We start from the raw sequence: 18,418 nt of genomic DNA, 5'->3' as shown, positions 1-18,418 counted from the left end.
GAGAACATGGGAAAGCACCATGAATGCTCTAGAAATTCATGTACTACAGGATGGAAGGCAAGGCCCCTCAAGATCACCCCAGTTCCCTGAAAGCAGGAAGGAGACACATACATTCAACACATTTACACTGGAAGACTTACATCCTTGTCCCCAAAGCATGCTGGCCAGGCTGGCTGTGGTGAAAGTGAAGCCAGTGCAGCCTGTCTGTACTTATCTTACAGATGTGGCTCCAGCCACCACTGAATTCACCTGTTGGCTATTCTTCCCTAGAAGCACAGAGAGAGGGGATAGAAGGACTTTTTGTATTTACTTTGCATCCAGCTCTTCAATTTAAGAGTTAAGGTGCTCAGTTATCTGATGTTTCTATTCAGTACACCCGCTGCGTCAGCCAGTTCAGCCCCTTCTCCATACTACACACCATCTCCATTCTCCTTTCTGGGCTGTTCCCTGTCACTCCAAGGGTCCATCTCTCACACATTCAGCAGCCGGAGACCAGTGACCTAGCATTACAAGACAGAAAGCAGCAGGAGGGACTTCTGAAGTCATCTTCCTTCCTTAGAAAGTTCTCTTCCAATTCTACTTCTAAATATGCATTACATGTATATATGTGGTATTTAACTTTCCGACATAACTGAGATGAAGACCAGCAGCTTGAGAGATCAGTAGCACAAGCCCTTTATGAAGCTCAGAGTAAGACCGCCTCATCCCTTGGGTCTGTTTCCAAGCAGGTGATAGTTGTGATGCTAAAAATGCCAGCTCATCTTTCTGAAGAGCACCAAAAACAAAGCCTGCTGGCCACAATTTGCCTTTCAGACCTTCTACCACTTACTAAATGTTCCCACTTTTCCTCCATAGAGATGACCAACAGACACGGGTCATAACCTACCATTCAGAAAGCACTAGCTAAGCTCGGGCCTGAAAGCCACAGCAGAAGTGCCCCCAGAAAGACGGAAACTAGCCCAGCAACCCCAACAGTATTCACCAGCTCTTGTCCACGGTGCTGGTATGTGCCGGCCAAAGTAACTGCTCCAAGAGAAAGCTACAGTGGACAAGAGAAGGGGAAGGTGCCACAAATCATCCTGTCTTAACACATGTCATTGTATGAGCCCGGAACCACCTGGAAATCAACAGGGGTTCATCAGAATATGGAGCAACACCAAGTTTGCTGTTAAAGCTGAAATTAATATGTGCAATCGTGCATGACAACCATGCAGACAATTCTAGACTATATGCAGACAATTTAAAAATCCAGACTTAGGGTGCCTGGATGGCTCAGTCGATTAAGCATCTGATTCTTGATTTTGGCTCAGGTCATGGTCTCATGATTCGCAGGCTTGAGCCCCACATCAGGCTCTGCACTGACAGCACAGAGCCTGATTGGGATTCTCTCTCTGCTCCTGTCTGCTTCTCCCCCACTCCCACTTAAAAATAAATAAATAAACTTTAAAAAAAATCTAGATTTAATTTCTTAGACCTCAGACCCAAGAGATGAAGGGGTAGGTAGTTCTTTTGTTTTCTGCAAACCTAGAATTAGATTTTCCCCTCCTAGTTTAGATACAGGTATGAAAAACAGGTTTCCCCTCTCTCTTACCCATCAACCTTTTAGAATGTTTTAGGGAAAACCTGTATTAGGCCTTATACACAAACTCTCCCTCCCTCATTTATCACTCATGCACATATACAAACCTACTGTGTGTCAGCAGCTCAGAGCTTCTCAAGGTCAAATGCTTCCCCAAACTCAGTCTGTGTGTCAGGCTGGGGCAGATGGGCTCCCCCATTAGCTCAGGGTGTGAGGACTTCCTATCTGTGTCCTCAACAGGAGGCCTCAAGCACCATCCCGGCCCTGCTGGAATATCTCAGTCCTCTGCAGCCAGTCAGCCCCAGAAAAACACATACAACGATTTCTGGAGGCTCTTAGTTAACATACTTGCCCACAGACCCACGCCCAGCTCCTCTGAAACTCTGGAATATACCAATAACCAATAATGTAGAAACAAGGCAGAAAGGCCAGATACACTATGTCTCCTCAAAGCCCAAGTCTGCACATAAAACACTGTGTTTCTCCAATGTGTGTTTACTTAAAACACCTTTCCTCAGCCTTCCCCCAAGAGCACTCCGGAAACAGAAGGACAACATTGCCCTGCAACATCTTAGGCTGGGTCCCCTGGGCACAGTGGCGGCATGATCGGCCCTCAGACAACAACCAGTAGTGTGGAGGTGGACTCAGCTGGTGCCTGCAGTGCCCCATTTCTCTGAAAATCCAGCCAACGGAGCCCCGACAGACCAGGGCCTCAACGACACCGGCATCCAGAAGGCTTTTTCACACTCAGGGCTCCTGCCTTTGTCCCGCCCCAGAGAGAGCCACCTAAATGACCTGCACAAGCTCAGGGCAGCTAGGGCTCTACAGGGTCGGGAGACGCAGGCCTTTCCTGGTGAGGTGGAAGCTGTTTGGGACTGCATGAGCCCCAAGAGATGTCAACTCTGAACTAGAATCACAAGGGCTGAAAGTTGAATAAATTACAGAATGAGCCTGGGAATTGTGAATAGGGACTCAGGAGAAGAGCAGAAAAGGGAGTGAATCTAGGCAGGAAAGGCCAAAGGTCTGACAAGCCAGGCTGGGGAGCTGAGAATCAGCCAGGCAACAGGGGATGAGGGCTTTTTTTTTTTTTTTTAATTTTTAAGGTTTATTATTATTATTATTATTATTATTATTATTATTTACTTGGGGAAGAGGGAACTGGGGAGGGACAGAAAGAGGGAGAGAATCCCGAGAAGATTCCACACTGCAGAGTCCAATGAGGGGCTCGAACTCATGAACCGTGAGATCATGACCTGAGCTGAAATCCAGAGCTTAACCAACTGAGCCACCCAGGCACCCCATGAGGATGAGGGCTTATTACTGAAGACATCAGCCCCCCTGGCAGCCACTGTTCACCTCTGGAAATCGCAGAAATACCTTACAACAAATCTTACAATAGCTTAGAATGAATTTCCATTTACTACAGTGCATTAACTGAGCTTCCCTCCAGTACTTTCCAGCCAGTCAATACAGATTTTAATGAAGATACTAATTCTGATTTATTGAAACCCATCACCTCACCAATATCCCACCCCCAAAATAGCTGGCCATACTGTTCTCAACCTATCACTCACAACATCAGTCTGGTTATTTTATGTTGTAAATTTCAGGACCAATCAATGCATTTGTTCTGCCCAACTCCTGAAAGCCCCTTCCCCAGCCTCAGTCACCCCCCCTCCCTGGATTCTGTTACTATACACCAGAATCCCTGATCCAGGCCCTCCTCTGTGCAGTGTGAGGGCTAGGCTAGGGGACTCTCCAGTTCTGCTGGCTCTAACTTATCTGACTGGTTCTGTTGTATGATGTACCATCCCACCCTCCTGGCTCCCACTGGAGTTCCAGCCCCACTCTGCTCTGTCCCCAAGTCCCATGGGAGTAAGCACAAGCAGTGAACATGACTAATCCATAATCAGATGGCTCACCACATTCGTGACCCCAAGGGCACCTTTCTAAAGCCCTTATCTGGGAAGGGAAGTGAAAATACATCAACAAAAGGGAGCCTGAGGAGCATTCCAGCACTTCTGATTGTGCCCTTAGCATCAAGAGACTGTTTTCCTCAACTTGAAAACCTGGGCTCTCTTGGCAGGATGTCAAGTTGACTGAGTCATTACCTGTTTATGTCCACAGGCCTATGTCTCCATGACAGAAAGCTACACGAGACCCAGCAAGCAACTGGTATGCAAGGACATGCCTTTCACTTTTGGAAGAAGTCACTCAAAGTGCAGTGACCAGCAAAACACACCACAGACCAGAATCCTGCCGTCCACGCTGGGGCCAGCCCTAGGCACCCATGGGTCCCCAGCAGCTCCACCACCAGCCACTGCCAGGGCTCCCTTTTGTCCTTTTCTCTCTCTTCTCCTTTCTACTTGTTTCTAGGACAGAAAGTAGAGGAAGGAGAGCCTTGTATAATGCACCTGAGTTCTGGAATGTGAATGGAAACTGTCCGTACTGATGAATTCTCTTCCAAAATGAATGAGTATACCAAAGGGTCTGAAGCGCTACAAACCTGCCATCCGCCTCTTCTTTCCCTATTTCTGCCCCAAGCCAAAATGCTGCATCTAGAAGTGGAGCCATGAAGGAACATCAGGAAATTTGTGAGCAGTCACCTGAGATCCCAATGCTCATGGAGCTGACCAGAACACACAAGGCTATTAGCTGGCCTCCTATTCCTAAAACCCAGCTGCAATTCACACACGTACACATCTGTGTGCAAAACCCACAGGAGAAGTGTTAAGTTCTAATGGGTGATTTATAGGAGCCCTTTAACAACTCCTACAACTGAGTTGTAGTAACTGATCTTTGTTGGACTAAAAAGACTCAGATACCAAACTACTATAGAGATACTTAAAGAAATATAGGAGGGACACCTGGGTGGCTCAGTCGGTTGAGTGTCTGACTTCTGCTCAGGTCATGATCTTGCAGTTGGTGAGTCCAGGCCCCACATCAGGCTCTGTGCCGACAGCTCGGAGCCTGGAGCCTACTTTGGATTCTGTGTCTCTCTCCCTCTCTCTCTGCCCCTCCCCTGCTCACGCTCTCTCTTTCTCTCAAAAATAAATAAACATTAAAAAAAATTCATATGGGGCACCTGAGTGGTTCAGCTGGTTAAGCGAAGTCTGACTTTGGCTCAGGTCGTGATCTCGTGGTTCATACGTTCAAGCCCCACGTCAGGCTCTGTGCGGACAGTTCAATGCCTAAGAGCCTGCTTCAGATTCTGTGTCTCCCTCTCTCTGCTCCTCCCACGCTCATGCTCTGTCTCTCTCACTCTCTCTCAACAATAAACATTAAAAAAATTTTTTTTAATTAAAAAAATATAAAAAGAAATATGGGAAAGCAGGGTGACCACTGTGCTGGACTGTCTTCTCTGGACCAGAGACAGAGACAGATATAATGTGAAACCCGCAGGAGGCACAGGGAGGAGCTCAGGGCTGGGAGTCAGAAGACCCAAGGGCAGCAACCCAAGGTTCCCTTTTTGTAAGGGAGTGACAAGCAGCAGCATCCCCTCTTGCAAAGGAAGTGTCAGATTATCAGAGAGGACACAAAACCAAGTGAAATTAAATTCATTGGAGTTTTACCAAAAAGTGCACTTTTTGATTTTTGCCTTATTTTGTGACTATACATGATCAATTTATAACATATGCACATAGCAGGGGCTCTGAATTCTTGCTGAGTACATGTAAACTACAAACAAACACACCACCATTTAGAGACTATTAATTAGACCCATGTTCTCCCAGATGTTCAGAGAAAACAGTAAATGTGTCTAAAGAGTAACAGGAATGTTACAGTGGATTAAAAAAAAGATTTTGGGGTAGCGCTTGGGTGGCTCAGTTGGTTGAGCATCTGACTTCAGCTCAGGTCGTGATCTCACGGTTCGTGAGTTTGAGCCCCACATCGGACTCTCTGCTGTCAGCACAGAGCCCACCTCAGATCCTGTGTCCCCACCCCACCCCCCTGCCCCTCCCCCACTCATACTGTCTCTCTCAAAAATCAACAGTTTAAAAAAAATTTTTTTAAGGTTTTATTTTTTTATTTTTTTTAATATATGAAATTTATTGTCAAATTGGTTTCCATACAACACCCAGTGCTCATCCCAAAAGATGCCCCCCTTAATACCCATCACCCACCCTCCCCTCCCTCCCACCCCCCATCAACCCTCAGTTTGTTCTCAGTTTTTAAGAGTCTCTTATGCTTTGGCTCTCTCCCACTCTAACCTCTTTTTTTTTCTTTTTTTCCCTTCCCCTCCCCCATGGGTTCCTGTTAAGTTTCTCAGGATCCACATAAGAAAGAACACATATGGTATCTGTCTTTCTCTGTATGGCTTATTTCACTTAGCATAGCACTCTCCAGTTCCATCCACGTTGCTACAAAGGGCCATATTTCACTCTCTCTCATTGCCACGTAGTACTCCATTGTGTATATAAACCACAATTTCTTTATCCATTAAAGGCTTTTTTAATGACTGGACACAGAATGACACAGAACTACCCTATGATCTCATAATTCCACTTCTGGGTATATGCCCAAAAGTCATGAAAGCAGGAACTCGAACAGATATTTGCGCATACCTGCTCATAGCAGCATCATATACGATAGCTAAAAGGTAGAAACAACTTTGTGTCCATCGATACATGAATGGACAAACAAAATGTGGTATATACATACAATGGAGTATTACCTAGCCTTAGAAAGGAAAATAATTCTGACACAGGCTACAACATGGATGAACCTTAAGGAATTACACCTAAAGCCAGTCACAAAAAAACAAATACTGTAGGAGTCTACTTATATGAGGAACCACAAGAAGTCAAACTCAGAGACAGAAAGTAGAACGGTGGCTGCCAGGGGTTGGGGGAGGAGGGAATGGGGAGTTATTGCTTAATGGGGACGAAGTTTCAGTTTTGCAAGATGAAGAGTCCCAGGGTTGGATGGTGGGGATGGCTGCATAACAATGTGAATATACTTAACCATTTTTCAAGCATACGGTTCAGTGGTATTAAGGCAACAAATTTTAGGTTATGTGTATTGTATCATGTAACAAAAAAACTTGTTTAATGACTAATAGTATTCAAATAGCAGTGGTGATTCTATAATGATATCAAATATATCCATCCAGGACAGCATTTGACAGAAGGCTTATTCCTCAAAGGGTATCTTGGTATCAACTCTGCAGTTACCTGGTCTGACCCACCAAGTCAGAAATCACAGTCAAGCTCGAACACCACTGTTTAAATTTTAGATAATAAAGCTGAACTTCTTTAAAAGACTAATAATTCAGGGGCACCTGGGTGGCTCAGTCAGTTGAGTGTCCGACTCTCAATGTCAGCTCAAGTCATGATCTCACAGTTGTGAGAGATTGAGCCCCATGTCGGGGTCCATGCTGGATATAGACTCTGCTTGGGATTCTCTCTCTCCCTTTCCCTCTGCCTCTCTCCCCCACTTGCATGCCCACCCTTCCCTCTCTCTCTCTCAATAAATAAATAAATAAACAAATAATAAATAAATGAATAAATAAATAAAGTGACTCATAATTCAAGCAACTGCCTCAGACATCTCCGTAACTAGCATCAATTTGGGGCAAACCAATAATAAAGAATGCTACCTTACAGTATTACTAAGGCACATTTCTTTGTTTTTTTTTGTTTTTTTTTAAATGTTTATTTACTTTTGAGAGAGACAGAGACAGAATGAAAGTGGGTCAGGGCAGAGAGAGAGGGAGGCACAGAATCTGAAGCAGGCTCCAGGCTCCGAGCTGTCAGCACAAAGCCTGACCCGGGACTCGAACTCACGAGCTGTGAGATCATGACCTGAGCCGAAGTCAGACGCTCAACCAACTGAGCCACTTAGGCGCCCCTAAGGCACATTTCTAATGACAAACCAGTAACAAAAATAAATCTCATTGTCCTGAACACTTATTTCTACAAAGCGATTTCATATGGAAATATAACATTTCTTAATGTTCACTGATAAAACAGTGTTGAATGGAATTCTACCATGAAGCTATTCATATTACATTGCCTAGAAGTAGTTTTTTATAAAAATCAGTTTCAAAATATCAGGGAAAAAAAAGCAGAATTGGATCCAGAAATCAAAGACTACTGAATAAAAAAAAAAAAAAAAAAATTAGAGCGCCTGGGTGGCTCAGCCGGTTAAGCGTCCGACTTCGGCTCAGGTCATGACCCTGCGGTCCATGAGTTCAAGCCCCGCATCGGGCTCTGTGCTGACTGCTCAGGGCCTGGAGCTTGGAGCCTGTTTCGGATTCTGTGTCTCCCTCTCTCTCTGACCCTCCCCCATTCATGCTCTGTCTCTCTCTGCCTCAAAAATAAATACATGTTAAAAAAATTAAAAAAAAAAAATTAACAATCTCAGCCAATTATTATGTCACAATCATGATTAACAACATAGGAAAATCTGCATTTTGCCAAAGGGAAACTTAAATCTAGTACAACTAAGACTAACAAAGCCCATGTAAATGAAGCCACGGTCCCCCAGGTGAGAAACAACTGAAAACAGAAGTTCTTACCTCTTGGTGATCTGGCTTGGCTCCTGCAGGTCTGGGTCCAGGTCAAAGACCTCATTGTCCAGCAGCCTTCGAAGTGTCACATCGGCCAGCTGCTCCATGATCTTGAACACCTCATCAAGGTTCAGGAACATGGAGAAATCACGCTCCTTATTCTGTGTGGTGATTCGGATGGTGTCCGTCAGAAAGACGTTGGATGTTCTTTCTAATTTCTGGATATCAACCCAAGGGACTATAAGTTTAACTAGAGGGAAAAAAAGGCAAATACAGATTTTAACCTAACATTTGAGTCATACTTAAGTGTATCAACAAACAAGAGTCCAAGGCTTTCCTTAAGCTGAAATGCAAACACCTTTTAAACCAGAGCAGTAAAGAGGAAGCACAAAACTGGTTGACAGCTGTGTGTCAGAACCCAATTCATGTTTAATGGTTTTCTTAAAGATTTAAGTAAAATTTTCTAAGTTGCTGGCTACCGCACACATAGAGGGGACACTGTTCTGAAAACATGAAAACTTCAAAAACATTTAAACTTAAATATTTGAAAAATATGCAAAAGTTTCTCAATCTACATAATTTCTGGTTTCAAAGGCAGCATTCATGGCGTAAGCTATGAAAAAAAAGAAGTGCAAAAGAGGATTATTCATGATCTCGGATAGAGAAACAGGCTTAACATTTAGACTGTGTCAAATGACAGAGTCTTAGGAGACACAGTACAAATTTTTATGGAATTCTTTTTAAAGTAATACAGTACAAACAGTACATTTTATAAACAAGTACTCTATTCTGGGAAATGTTTCCAATACAGTGGGTAGCCAGGCTAGCTTGCTAATGCAAATGGAGAAGGGACGATGCAACAACTTGAAATGATAAATGTTATCAAATATAGAAATTCTTTCTTTTTTTTTTTCCAAACTTACCCTAACAAAATTTGGCTTAGTGACCATGATCGATCAGTGTCAGAAGATAACTCGTTTTCTTTTTCAAATCAAGGAGGGGATCATTAAGTGTTTCTATTTCTAACATTTCTTTCTGCTTATTCTGCAATAATGTTTTCAGTGCTTCAATAATTTAAAAGGCCACAGATCTTCTCAGGCTTGAGAAGAAACTGCTTCAGCTACTTCTAGTTGCTTTCACGTAAGTCTCTTACACAAACACACATAGACACTCTATAATCATCAACTTTCACTTCATTAAGCATCTACTCTGTGAAAGCCCTGCACTTAGAAAAAAGCTCAAATAGAGAAAACAGACATGTAAAATAAGCAACCACTAATTTGACAAAATCAAACAGAAACACAAACATGGTTTTGGGAAAGTCCCTGGAGGTGATAAAATCTGAACTGATTTTGAGGGGTGAACAGGAATTTCCAAACAGGCACAAGAACGGGGAAGAGAAAGAAATTAATTTTGAGAAGCATTTCAAGGGGCGCCTGGGTGGCTCTGTCGGTTGAGCACTGGAATCTTGATTTTGGCTCAGGTCACGATCCCAGGGTCGTGGGCCCAAGTTGGGCTCTGCACTGTGTGTGGAGCCTGCTTAAGATTTTCTCCCTCTGTCTCTCTCTGTCTCTCTCCTTCTGTTCCTCTCCTCTTCTCATGTTCTCTAAATAAAATTTAAAAATTTTTTTGAGAAGTATTTTAGAAAGTACAAGAATAAGGATCATCAAGATTAGGTCAGAGTACACGAGGGTGGGGAAAGGCTATGTACGCAGAGTGTATGTACTGGAGCATCAGACTGAGGCTGGCAGCGTGAGAAAGAGAAGTGATGACCCTGTGCAGGAAGCTGGTTCAGCAAAATTCAAGAGGAGCCCTTCCCACTGGTTAAACTTGAAATGTAAACTTAAATGCAGGAAGAAAAAAAAAATTCTGCATATAAACACATATATATATATATATATATATATATATACATATATACACACACTCATTATATATATATATTATATATACTCATTGTACTCATATAAACACACACACACACACATATATATATATATACACACTCAGTTTATATACACATAGCTTCCATCCTGCATGGGTGCTTGAAACAGTATTTGGTTCCAAAAGAAGTTTCAGTGGGAATGACTTTTTTAAAATTCAATATACAATTGACACTTGTGGCTTTTCTTTTCTTACCTGGGAATTCCATCATCTAGCATGGCAATGGTCAGTGGATAAATGTGCGAAAAGTTAATTACTACCTGAATCTCAAGTGGACCCAGGTGAAGAATTCCTTCTGGTTCCAAGGAACAACTGTATATCTTGCTAGTTACTCTTCCGGGAGCAGTCATAACCTTCAGGGCTGGGAATTTTTAATTTTTTTTAAAATGTTTTTATTTATTTTTGAGAGAAAGAGACAAAGTGCTAGTGGGTGAGGGGCAGAGAGAGAGGAAGACACAGAATCCAAAGTAGCTCCAGGCTCTGAGCTGTCAGCACAGAGTCCAATGTGGGGCTTGAACTCACAAACCATGAGATCATGACCTGAGCCAAAGTCAGAGGCTTAACCAACTGAGCCACCCCAGGCTGGGAATTTTTTACATGCTCCCCAACCCTGCCCCCCCACCGGCCCCCGTTCACCTTAAGAAATAACATGTTCCACTCCTTTAGAAGTACTGGGGCCATCAGTTTTAACAACGTGTTTTCAGAATAAGATAAAGTAAAAAACCTGCAGGAGCTATATGAAGTGAGCTACACAGAAATGTTTAAGGCAATAGAAAAAATGAATTCTCACAAAATCAAAGCCCCTTAAGGGTAGCAGTATATATCAATATAATTGTCTGCACAAGTCATTTGGAAGTTAATCAAGTATCACTTATTATCATCTCAACTACTCATTTAAATCTTCTGTTCTCTAACTCTTCATCTTGTCTCAGGACAGCACAAGCATCCCGAGGGTCAACTTCATCTGTGAACGCCCAAATCGCTCCAAACGCCTCACTTACGTTCCTTGCCCAGGAAGAAGGAGTAGAAGCAGAGGTGGTTGATGCTGAGGTACAGCCAGCCTTGGCGGGGAACCCTGCCCTTCCAGCAGCAGCAGGAGTAATAGGTGACCAGCTTCTCCGCCTCCGGGAAGTTGAACCTGGCTTCGAACTTTACCAAGGCCTCTCGGAACTTCTCCGGCTCTTCTTCCTGCTCAGCAAGCCTGCTACTTGTCTCCTCAGCAATCAGAGCCTGCCACACAGAAAGATACAGGTCCCCTCGTTAGTGTAAGGGACGAGGGGAGGGACAGGCAGAAGCAGGGACAGCTGAGCACAGGCACCTAAGGAGTCTGCACTGCTCAACAACAGACATGCAGGGTGGAGGAGAGAAGTTCATCACACTGTCCACCACCCAGAAACATGGCCACACTCAAGGGGGTGGGGGGAGGGGAATGAGCTGGGAGGTAGAAAACCCAAGAACAAGTCTCTCACTTGGCCACTTACCAGCCCTGAGGCTTTGGACAAATCACTGACTTCTAAGCCTGAGTTTTCTAACAAATTACTATTTTATACCTCCCTGTTCTACCTACAGGAACAGGATGATCAAATTATTGGCTCCAGCATGAACCCAGTGCATCAACTTTAACGAACCACCCAAGTTTGAGTTATAAGTTAGTTGTTTTTAAAAGGCTAATGAATGTCGGGGCGCCTGGGTGGCTCAGTCAGTTAAGCATCTGACTTCAGTTCAGGTCATGATCTCACAGCGTGTGAGTTCGAGCCCCACATCGGGCTCTGTGCTGACAGCTCAGAGCCTGGAGCCTGCTTCAGATGCTGTGTCTCCCTCTCTCTCTGCCCCTTCCCTGCTCACACTCTGTCTCTGTCTCTCTCTCTCTCAAAACTAAACATTAAAAAAAAAAGCTAATGAATGTCTTCCTCCTTAGATTCAAAAATTTTAGTACAAAGCCAACAAGTGCCTATCTGTGTGACATCTGACACCTTTCACTACCACTAAATATTCTACAGTCTTCTAAGGTAGAAAAGGAGTTATGTTGGCCAAGGTTGTAAACACCTCCAAAGCACTCAGGTGCACGAAGAGGCAAGACAGAAAAGAAAACATCTAAATGTACAACAGCTTTGCCAACAACAAGTAACAGCAAGGATCCTTTCTAAGTCTGGGGTAAGGCTATGGAAGTGTCTAACATAAGCTTGTGGCCTGTTCCTAAGGGGTGACAACTCGCTGACAAGATCAGAATTCTGATTCCCCACATTCTTGTATTTCATGAAAGGCTAGGTCCCTTAAGACAAAGCCACTTTTGGGGCAAAGCTACCATACCCTAGACTTTATAAGAGATTTTAGAAAATTATTTAGAAAACCTGTGAGTTTCTATTAAAGTAAGAATTATTTTTAAAATGAATCTGAAGGTTGATAAAATTTCAAGTGCTTTTCATTTCATTATGTTTTTCTTCTTTCCCAAATTTTATTTAACCAGACATTATAAAATAGAAAAGTTATAAGAAGTATGAATAATTTTAAAGGCATATGAATGGGGCACCTGGGTGGCTCAGTCAGTTAATCATCCAACTCTTCATTTTGGATCAGGTCATGATCTTGCTGTTGAGGAATTTGAGCCCCACGTTGGGCTCCATGCTGGCAGTGTGGAGCCTGCTTAGGATTCTCTCTCTCTGTCCCTTCCCCACTCACTTGCTCTCTCTGTCCCTCTCTCAAAATCAATAAACTTAAAAAAAAAAAAAATTAAAAAAAAGAAGCATACGTAATATAGGGGCACCTGGGTGGCTCAGTTGGTTGAGCATCTGATTCTTGATTTCAGCTCAGGTCATGATCTCCTGGTTTGTGGGATCGAGCCCTACATCAGGCTCAGTGCTGACAGTGTGGAGAATGCTTGGGATTGTCCCACTCTCCCATTGTCTCTGCCCCCACTCTCAAAATAAATAAACATTTTTTTAAAGTGTATCTAATATATAAAGCTCTGGACTGTGAGGTATGAAGGGGATTTTAGGAAGGCTCTACAGCAAAGAGTCATGGATCCACTGGCTCCAGAGGCAGCCACAATGGTGGCTGTACAGACTCCTGACTTCTGTGGATTATTGCAGTGTCTGGTAACCAGCACAGCTCAAACCACAGGGATTTCTTTAAAGCTTCAGAGAGTAGCCAACTGTTCAGGATAGGAGTGGGAAAGCCTCAGTTTCTAATTCCTTTGGATCTTCCCAGAGGAAATGGAGAACCACCACTACATGTGGTGGCCCCAAAGGTATAACCCCATCTCAGACCACAAGAACCCCTCCATCCCCAGCCCCTGATCCAGACCAGCAGCCTCCCTTGGACTGTTTTTGTTTTGGTTTGGTTTTTGCTTTTTTAAGGCCTTTTAGCTTTGATGTGCAGGGGATCAGACTACACCATCCCAAAATACACCTCTTTGGCATAAGAATTATTCTGAAAACAACTGAGAAACAGCAGACACCAAAAAGGCTCTCTGCCCTCCTCCACTATTTGTCTAAAACAAGGATATCAATTCCCATTTGTGAAGGTATCTCCCTCTCCTGTGCCAGGAAGAGGAGGGTAACTCTAGACTCTGACCAGTGCTGAGAGGGTAACAAACCTCACAAAAATAGCCCTTCTCTTCCTTTCATTTCCCCCTACACATTTAATTTACCTTCCCACAGTGTGCCACCCCTGGAAGCCAAATTCTTCTTTGTCCTGTCACTTCTCTACAAACATATGGCTCTTTGTTAAGATGCTGTATAAGCCCTACATTCTAACTACCCTTTTGAGTTACTCATCACTGAGTTTCCCCCTGTGCATGCATACTGCACGTGTTGATAAACTGGTTTTCTCATTAATTTGACTTTTGTCGGTTTAATCTCCAGGCCATGGGAGGAGAACCTAGGACAGTAGAGGGAAGGTTGCTTCCTCCTCTACAGAAGATTTCCTAAAGCCACTGTAGCAGAAATGAAATTTCCTTCCTCCAAATTAAAAGGAGAAACCCTAAATCAAAGAACCACCACAAGCTACGTTAGACTAAGGAGAAGGGAGATAAGTGTAAAAAATTACCATGAAATGGGCATTTCTGTAGCTAAGCCCCAGTGTGAGCTGACCCAGGGAACCAAGCTAGTCAGCTGAACCAAGCAAAGATGGTAACCCATGGGCTAGGTATGTCCCCACCACAGCCTGGGTCCACCTGCCAACTGCACAGGCCAAAGGTGACACTAAGAGGATACCTGCCTGGATTCAGGAGACCTTTGGTTTCCACCTGGCCCCACAAGTGTTCCTGATGCCCAGAGGAAAAGAATACTTCTGTTTTTGTCCCTTTAAAATCAAGAATTCACTTTGATGCCCTTTACGAAAAGCTGAAGCACTCAGGGTGTTAAAAAGACAAACTTTTGAAGAGAAAACAAAACAAAACAAAACAAAACAAAACAAAACAAAATCAATGGTCTGGGATATTTTACCCTCAAGGAGGAAAACTATTACAGGCTAACATGTTAAAATGTTTAATAAGAGATAACCTCAGAATGAGAAACAGTCTCTCCCTGCCTGAGAGGGCTTTTATTTATGTTTTTTTAATGTTTATTTTTGAGAGAGAGACAGAGTGTGAGTGGAGGAGGGGAGGGGCAGGGAGAGAGGGAGACACAGAAACTGAAGCAGGCTCCAGGCTCTGAGCTGTCAGCACAGAGCCTGATGTGGGGCTCGAACTCATGAACCGTGAGATCATGATCTAAGCCAAAGTTAGACAACCCACTAAGCCACTCAGGCACCCCTACGTGATAGGGCTTTTAAAACATTGGTTACCGGGGCGCCTGGGTGGCTCGGTCGGTTAAGCGGCCGACTTCGGCTCAAGTCATGATCTCGCGGTCCGTGAGTTCGAGCCCCGCGTCGGGCTCTGTGCTGACGGCTCAGAGCCTGGAGCCTGTTTCAGATTCTGTGTCTCCCTCTCTCTCTGACCCTCCCCCGTTCATGCTCTGTCTCTCTCTGTCTCAAAAATAAATAAACGTTAAAAAAAAATCTTTTAAAAAACATTGGTTACCAATCATGTTATTGCAATGACAGTTATAGAAAATATAACTTACAGGAGATATTAACAGATACCTCCCAAAATATTCCTCTCTTGCTTCTCAAAATATAATTGGTTTTAATTCCATTTAATTAACATATTTCAAAAACAAACAGCCACTTTGAGGAAGAGGAAAGTGCCAGGTCCAACAAAATACAGTGACAAGCTGTCACAACTGCAAAAAGGAGGGAACAGCTAATTTAAGGAGTCAAATAACAGGGGAATCTGGGTGGCTCAGTCAATTAAGTATCCGACTTCAGCTCAGGTCACGATCTCTTGGTTTGAGGGTTCGAGCCCCACATCAGGCTCTCTGCTGACAGCTCAGAGCCTGGAGCCTGCTTCAGATTCTGTGTCTCCTCTCTCTCCACCCCTCTCCTGCTCACACTCTATCTCTCTCTCAACAATAAACATTAAAAAAAAAGGAGTCAAATAATATTTTTTGCTCTGCAAATACATAAATCATAGCATTTTTTTTTCCTGAGACAAAAGAGGACCTTTCACTTTTTGTAAAGGTTAACAAAAACTTAGGCCTGAGAATGATGTGTGGATCTTTAAATTTCAGGTGTATTTTGCCCAACTGTCTGCAAAGTTTGACAGGTGACAAGTCTAACTCCTTTGACTGTGTATTAAAAGCTAAGATGTTCAGTTACAGTGGAGAAAACTTCAAACCTGGTCAAAAACGCTACAATGGCCAAAACATTATATGGAAGTTTGTAAGAAAGACGGGGAAATGAGGAGAAGCATTTCAATCAAAGGACCTACCTTTACCTTCCCTTTGACAAAGCTGGCAATGTCATCTTTATTATCAAAGACCGACAAAGTATGGAGGAGATTTTGCTCCAGCCAGTCCCAGTGCTGGTTTATTTCCTCTAATGTTGCACCTGGATTAGAACAGAGAAAGATGCTAAGGTTAAAAGTAACTCCTAGCACATGAACTCATTTGCCAAATATTATGAATGCTGTGTTTGTTATTAAAACACCTCGGTTTCTCACATCCTGGGCCACAGCAGACTTGGAAGGCCCCCTCCTTCGGAGACACGGTCTCCCTCACCACAGCACTGGGATTTGCAAACACCTGTCCACTGCCACATGGATGAGCCAGGTGACCAATCAGGTCACTCTTGGGATTGCTATGCGGACATTCCTGCCAGCCTCACTGATGCATGGACTTCCTACCACATCCACTCAAGGGATGGAAACATTTATAATTACGCAGCCATTCTGGGGGAAACAAGCCCCAGGAAGCAGGCCAATTCTGAACAGTCTCACATGGTTTATTTACCTTGTGTGAACAGGGATCCCTCAAGAGGGACCTCAGCCCAGGTTCACAGAGGAAAGAGCCTCTTGAGAAAGCACTGCAGGTTGCCCAAGGGTGTCGCCACTTGCAACAGGCACCATTAAATACAGCAACAACCTAGGAAATCTCCAGGTTTACCCATCTATACTTCGTATCATTCACAACCATATCCATTAAGAACATTCATAAAAAGAGGTTGTATAATGCATGCTAAAAAACACAGAAAGTTAAGTCCTATATAGCAAGTTAATTTCTTTCAAAGTCAATTAAAAAAAAAAACAACACTCCATTACTGAAGCATTAGGCAACACTGTTACCAAAAAGCTTAGTTATTTTAGTATTTCCTCTCAAGGAGCCTCTTAGTACTCTCCATTAGACAACGAGCACCTTGATACGGTGACCATGACAGCTCCTAGTGAAGGACCTGGCACACAGCACGTGCTCCAATAAGTCCCCTGACTTGAAGCAAGCATGGTCCTGGACAAGAAAAGGCACATGTGCATCAGGTGTGTGTAGAACGGAAACAGATACAACGCCCAGCTAAGAGGATCAGATTTCCCAAATGGGAAGCACGAGATACTCTAACTTCAAAGGTTAAGGGCTACCAAACACCAGCGCAGAATAAGCTTGCCGATGTGTGAGGCACAGTGGTCAAAAGAGCCACATGCCACTTCACAAAAGCCAGATAGGCATTTTGTTGACACCAAACTTTGTGAATGCTGTTTGCAGCCTTCCTCGCTGTAGAGTTATAGATGCACGTAGGGATCTTAGGAAAACCTCAGGCATAGAATGCCAGAGAACTCACTCCAGACTTGTGCACTTGGGGTCAGTGAGTATCAAGAACATCTGTGTTAGGATGTCTCCTTGGGAAGGAGTCATCAGAGCAATCGAAGAGAATTCTTCATAAGGAAAAGAGCGCTCTGGTCTCTCTTCCTCTTCCTATAAGGAATCCCATCATGGGGGCCCCACCCTGCGGACCTTCTCTAAACCTAATTAGCTCCTGAGGTCCAACCTCCAAATACTATCACATTGGCGGCTGAGGCTTCAATGTATGAACATGGGGGAGGGAGACATCATCCAGGGCACACCAACCAGTGATCTGCCCAGCCTTCCGTCAGCGCCCCCCCACCCCCCAGTCTTGCTCTTTAAGGTGGGGTTTAGGAGAGCCAGCTCTGGGCAGGCATGGTCAGGATCCTCTGACTCTCCATCCCCCTCCCATCCAGGGGGCCCTTGTGGCGGGAACCCCTGGCCCCTCAGGCTCTCCATTCCTCTTACAAGGGGGAAAGATCCTTTTAAAACAAAATCAAACCAAGCGGTTCCACGTTTCACAGCATGACTCTCGTGAAGCTTCTAAATGTTGTCTAGCTGAACTCCGGCCCCACACTGTCTGTGTGGTTCCTCACATTCAGTACTGAGGCACTTCAGGCAGACGTCAGTTTTGCCCACCTTTGGCTTCAATATCTGTCATTTAGCGTCCTCCAATAGCAACCGTGTAGGTGTTAGTCACAAAAAACATCTCCTAAATCTGTGGGTCAGCAATGGTGTCTTCCTAGCTGGCAGACAGTACATCACACCATTGAGTCCTTCGGTCTTCACTGAAGCCAATAAACTTGCACAGGTGCCTTGGGGATGCCTGGGCCTCTGCCCTTCTCTTTAAGGTTTACTCTTTCTAGGTCTTTGTCCTTTATTATCTATTATAATAAAACCAACTGGTCAGAATATTTTTTCTTTAAAGCTTATTTATTTTTGAGAGAGAGATTGAGAGAGAGCGCGCGCGCGCGCGCAGGGGAGGGACAGAGAGAAAGAGAGTCAGAGAGAATCCCAAGCAGGCTCTGCACTGTCAGCACAGAGCCTGATGTGGGGCTCGAACTCATGACCTTAGCTGAAATCAAGAGTTGGATGCTTGACTGACTGAGCCACCCAGGCGCCCTGGTCAGGGTATTTTTAATAAAAGCAAAGAATAAATGGGAAAAATTATCTTTATTGGTCACCAATCTTTTGAGTATGAGAACTTCTTTCTTGGAAGGAAGGAAGGAAGGA

General features: G+C 44.0%; 1 protein-coding gene across 3 annotated transcripts in view; it reads right to left on the bottom strand.

Moving 5' to 3' along the window:
* TBC1D8 (TBC1 domain family member 8) overlaps positions 1-18,418 on the bottom strand; it is a 111,865-nt gene that overhangs the window by 36,434 nt on the left and 57,013 nt on the right. For all 3 annotated transcript variants that reach the window (XM_042981164.1, XM_042981165.1, XM_042981166.1), the window contains exons 3-5: positions 15,844-15,962; positions 11,036-11,264; positions 8,100-8,340 (exon numbers count right to left, since the gene is read on the bottom strand). In XM_042981164.1, coding sequence (XP_042837098.1) covers positions 8,100-8,340; positions 11,036-11,264; positions 15,844-15,962 — 589 coding nt within the window. The remainder of the gene's footprint in view (positions 1-8,099; positions 8,341-11,035; positions 11,265-15,843; positions 15,963-18,418) is intronic.

This window comes from Panthera tigris, chromosome A3, assembly GCF_018350195.1.
Source record: "Panthera tigris isolate Pti1 chromosome A3, P.tigris_Pti1_mat1.1, whole genome shotgun sequence".
Classification (NCBI taxonomy): Eukaryota; Metazoa; Chordata; class Mammalia; order Carnivora; family Felidae; genus Panthera; species Panthera tigris.
Note: the sequence above shows the minus strand (reverse complement) of the source record. Positions and strands in the feature narration are given on the sequence as shown.